This window comes from Erithacus rubecula (genome assembly GCF_903797595.1).
Source record: "Erithacus rubecula genome assembly, contig: scaffold_114_arrow_ctg1, whole genome shotgun sequence".
In the NCBI taxonomy this organism is placed as follows: domain Eukaryota; kingdom Metazoa; phylum Chordata; class Aves; order Passeriformes; family Muscicapidae; genus Erithacus; species Erithacus rubecula.
Window position 1 is genome coordinate 322,324 of NW_027636257.1, and position 4,971 is coordinate 327,294.

At 53.2% G+C, this 4,971-nt stretch overlaps 1 protein-coding gene across 1 annotated transcript; it reads left to right on the forward strand.

Moving 5' to 3' along the window:
* Positions 1-2,051: 2,051 nt before the first annotated feature.
* LOC306815316 (olfactory receptor 14J1-like) lies at positions 2,052-2,969 on the forward strand (the record flags this gene model as incomplete). The annotated part of the gene is made up of 1 exon (XM_079331902.1): positions 2,052-2,969. The coding sequence occupies one exon, from the start codon at positions 2,052-2,054 to the stop codon at positions 2,967-2,969; it is 918 nt and encodes a 305-aa protein (XP_079188028.1).
* Positions 2,970-4,971: the final 2,002 nt, after the last annotated feature.

A 4,971-nucleotide genomic window follows, 5' to 3' on the forward strand; every position in this document is an offset into this window, starting at 1 on the left:
GAGACAGCAAGGTCTATGCCCTCAGTGTAAATCTAGACATCCTAACCAAGCTGATTTTGAATGTAAGATCCTCAAGTTTGTGTGCGGCAAATCACATTCAATACCTGCAACTCAGGCATGTGTGTGGGAGAAAGATTCGGAAAGGACAGTGCGGCTGTGTGGAGAGAGATTTGGGAGGAAACAGGATAAGACAAGAAGGAGGAGGTAATGAGTACTAGAGAAAGCAAGGAGATTTCTAAGGCTAGTCCTTTAGCCTGTATTTTGACACACTGGACAGAGTTAGTAGGGTATGAGGGCACTGAAAAATAGCAAAGTTTGATCAACTTTCACAGACATATCCCTCAGCACAATCCATTAAAACTTCAGGAAAATTGGTCTTCCAATTAAATTTTGAACTCTTGAGAAGTTTCTTTAACACACTGAGGGACTTAATATAACGTAAACAGCACTAAATCCCTGTGAGGGTCATTAAAATCTTCGTGCTGTGTCTGTGCTGCTGAGCTGGGCTCGTCTCCTGGCACAGAGGCAGCTCCCAGGCTCAACCAGGAAAAGCTTCAAAAAGACATTTCTGATGAGGAGCAGCTCCTCTCCCAGCCCAGCAGGGCTGAGGGCACTGCCTGCAGGCACTGAGGGGACAGGAGCCAGGCACAGACAGGCTAAAGGCAACCAGGATTGGGAAGAGATTGAGCTGAGACTTCACTTGGGGGAACATCTTCATAGCCCTGGACATGGTGAGTGTGTGGGTGCAGGGCAATGTCCCCTGTGCTCCTGGAGGGATCTACTAGAGCCAGCACATGTGTCAGGAGGACTCTGCCAGTTTCCTGAGGCACAGGAGCAGGAGGAAGAGAAGTAGGAGGAGAAGGAGGAGGAGGAGGAGGAGGAGGAGGAGGAGGAGGAGGAAGAGGAGGAAGAGGAAGAGGAGGAGGAGGAGAAGGAGGATGTGCTGCAGAGCAGAGCTACCCTGGGCACTGTCAGAGGGACAGGGCAGGATGGCTCCTGCTGCCAGGGACGGCTGCAGGGGCTGAAGCTGGGGCTGCAGCCAGGGCTGCCCAGGGCTGTCCTGCAGAGCAGCTCCTGCAGCCCTCAGAGCTCTTGGCCAGCCCAGGACATTTGCCACCTGCCAGGGACAGCTCTCAGCCTACCTGGCAGCTCTGTATGGACTGTGTGAAGAAGACAGAGGTGGAAGGGGTGACCCCATCAGGGCAGATTCCTCCTGCTGTGGAGATGGTGCTGCATGGCCAGGGCTGCTCTCAGTTTTCTCCTCAAGGCAAGGGAAAGGGGATGTCACGTGTGTCTGTGTCACTGAGACTCCTGCACTGTCCCACTGGGCATCAGCAGATCTGCCTTAGATGTCCATCACAAAGTGCCTCCTCACCCTCCTGTGCCTACAGACAGCAGCAGCAGCACCTTGGCTTGCAGCATCTCAGTTTGTCTGAGCTGCCCATAAGGCTCTGGCCTGGAGATGTCCCTGGGCAGTGCCCTGTGCTGGAAGAGGTGTGCAAGGCAGAGCAGAGCCCCCAGGGCGGGACTGGGCTCTGGGAGTACTGGCAGGGAGAAGCTTTGGTTGCAGAGAAATAGCTCCCAGTAGGCAGAGCATCAGGCATTAGAGAGCCACACCAGTCCTGAATATCCCTCCCTGTCCATCTGCAGAGGAAAAAAGGTGGGGGTTTAGAGAGATTCGTTTTGAAACTGGAATCTGAAAAAGTTTTTTTAAAGAAAATTTTATGTGTGAGAACTTTGTAAAAGCAGGAGGTAATGAGCAAAAAGCAGATGTGTAGGACCAGCAGGTCTGACAACACAGGGGCACAGGGAGGCCTATTATCCAAAAGGGATCCTAAATCTCTGGCTCAGAGAAATGATGAATTTGAGCCAGCAACTCAGCAGCAAAACCAAAAACTAAAAAATGAAAAACTTTTACAAATTACAACCAAAGTATGAGAAGATAATTTGAAAGGATTCTAAAGAATATTTTCTTTAGAATTGGCTCAAATAATTTGTTCCCACCTTGTCAAAATCTTCTTTCAACAAGTCAGAATTCCCAGAGTGCAGCGATGTCCAATAGCAGCTCCATCAGCCACTTCCTCCTGCTGCCATTGGCAGACACGCGGCAGCTGCAGCTCCTGCACTTCTGCCTCTTCCTGGGCATCTCCCTGGCTGCCCTCCTGGCCAACGGCCTCATCATCAGCGCCGTAGCCTGCAGCCACCACCTCCACACCCCCATGTTCTTCTTCCTGCTCAACCTGGCCCTCACTGACCTGGGCTCCATCTGCACCACTGTGCCCAAAGCCATGCACAATTCCCTCTGGGACACCAGGAACATCTCCTATGCAGGGTGTGTCATCCAGCTTTTTTTCTTTGTGTTTTTCATTTCAACAGAGCTTTCCCTCCTGACCATCATGTGCTACGACCGCTACGTGTCCATCTGCAAACCCCTGCACTACGGGACCCTCCTGGGCAGCAGAGCTTGTGCCCACATGGCAGCAGCTGCCTGGGCCAGTGGCTTTCTCAATGCTCTGCTGCACTCAGCCAATACATTTTCCTTTCCCCTGTGCCATGGCAATGTCCTGGGCCAGTTCTTCTGTGAAATCCCACATATCCTCAAACTCTCCTGCTCCAAATCCTACCTCAGGGAATTTGGGCTTCTTGCTGTTAGTATCTGTTTATCATTTGGTTGTTTTGTGTTTATTGTTTTCTCCTATGTGCAGATCTTCAGGGTTGTGCTGAGGATCCCCTCTGAGCAGGGACGGCACAAAGCCTTTTCCACCTGCCTTCCTCACCTGGCTGTGGTCTCCATGTTCGTCAGCACTGGCGCATTAGCCTACCTGAAGCCCCCTTCTGTCTCCTCCCCATCCCTAGACCTGGCCCTGTCAATTCTGTACTCAGTGGTGCCTCCAGCTCTGAACCCCCTCATCTACAGCCTGAGGAATCAGGATCTCAAGGCTGCAATGTGGAGACTGATGACACAATGATTTTAGGAACATTGAACTGCTGGCAAATTTCTGCAAATCACTTGAAATAAAAATTGTTTTTCATAGTTCTTGTTGTTTTGGTTTTGGAGTTTATTTCTGTTGTTCTGCTTTTCTATTATATTCCATTAAAAAATGTCATTATTTTGCCATTATCCTTTTGTTTCTCTCCATATTCCCTGAGGCCAGAGACTGTGTCCATGAGACCCTGTGCTCTCAGGGGCCATAAATGTACTAAAGGATCTCCAAGGAAAGTTTTCACCAGAGTTCCCCAATATGTTCCCTTCTCTGGAGCTGCAGCAGCAATGCCTGTGTGCAGAACTGGGGCAGATTAGTGCTGGCACAGGAGCTGTGCCCAGCAGCAGCAGCATTTGGTGCTGCCAGTGCTGCTCCCGTGCCACTGCTCTGCTGCCCTCCTGCTCCTCATGTTGCTGCAGGGCCTGAGTGCTCTCAGGGCTGGGCACAGCCCTGGGGGTGGCAGTGCCGGGGCTGCAGCAGGGACAGGCCATGGGCACTGCTGGGGCAGCGCTGATGCCCCAGGGCCTGGGGGCTCCAGGCTCCTTGGCCAGGCTCTCTTCACAACATTTGTCCAGGCCAATGCTGAGCAGAGAAAACCCTGTGAGCAGCCCCAAGTTGGCTGTGGGCAGGCTGGGGGCAAACAGCATGGCTGGTGCTCTGCAAGGCCCCTGCAAGGGGGAGACCCTGGCAAGGAGCAGCAGAGCAGGGGCTGATCCATCCCCACTGTGCTGGACAGCCCAGGGCAGCATCCCAGGGTGTCCTCATGCAGCTGCCAACAACATCCCCCCTCTGCAGCCCTGGCCTCTCCCCCAGCTCACACAGGTGCCACATCCTTGCAGGCACAGACACGGCAGCACTGGCTCAGGAGCCCCTGTTTGCACTGCACAGAGCAGGCATCAGCACCCCCATGGTGCTGCTGTGGGGAGATGGAACTTAGTGAGCACAAATGCCATCAGCCTCTGGGGCCAGCAAGGTCTGGGGGACACCAGGAAAAACACTCAGGTTTGTCGTGACCTATGCAGTCAGCCACAAAGTTTGTTCCCATGAGCTGTGAGTTTCCTGTCCCACTGCAGACACTGTTGCTCAGAGCCACAGCTGCGTTTTACCCACCCCCACACAGCCCTGAGCATTTCCTCTGCTTCACTTTTGCTTTCTTTCTTCCTTTCTCATCCACATTTACGCCTCTTGCCCATCCGTGTCCCCTCCCCTGTAAACAGCCCATACCTATTTTCCCATTCGTCTATGGCTGCACTTCCCATTTCAGTTCCTGATTTGGCACCATGGGAATATCCCTTGTGCTGCAGGATCATCCTACAAGTGCTTCAGGAATTGTCTGCAGGGTCCTGCAGTGCCTCGTGCTGCTCCCTTGCCAGAGGCACCACAGGCCAGGGGGGCACATCTGGGCTGCTGTGTCTGGGTGTGGGGCTCCCTGTTCTGGGCAGTGAGGAGGGGCTGGAATGGCTCTGCAGGACTGACAGGATGGGCTTTGGGACTCTGTGGAGAAGGTGAGGGACCTGGGCTGCTGAACCTTCTGAAGAGAAGGCCCAGGGCTCATCCTGCAGCTGCTCCATGGATGGTTTCAGAGAATCACAGAGTCAGCAAGGTTGGAAAAGACCTTGGAGATCATCAAGTCCAACCTGTGTCCTTACACCACCTTGTCTCCCTGAGATTCCTCTTCTCTGGGATAAACAACACCAGCTCCCTCAGCCACTCCTCACAACACTTGTGTTCCCCACCCCTCACCAGCCTTTTTGCACTTCTCTGGACACACTCCAGCCCCTCCATGTCCTTCCTAAATTGGGGGGTCCAGAACTGGACACAGTACTCGAGGTGCTGCCTAACCAGTGCTGAGCACAGGGGAAGAATCACTGCCCTGCTGCTGCTGGCCACACCATTCCTGATCCAGGCCAGGAGCCATTGGCTTTCTTGGTCATCTGCACATACTGCTGGTTCATGTCCAGCCTGCTGTCCATCACTGCTGCCGGGT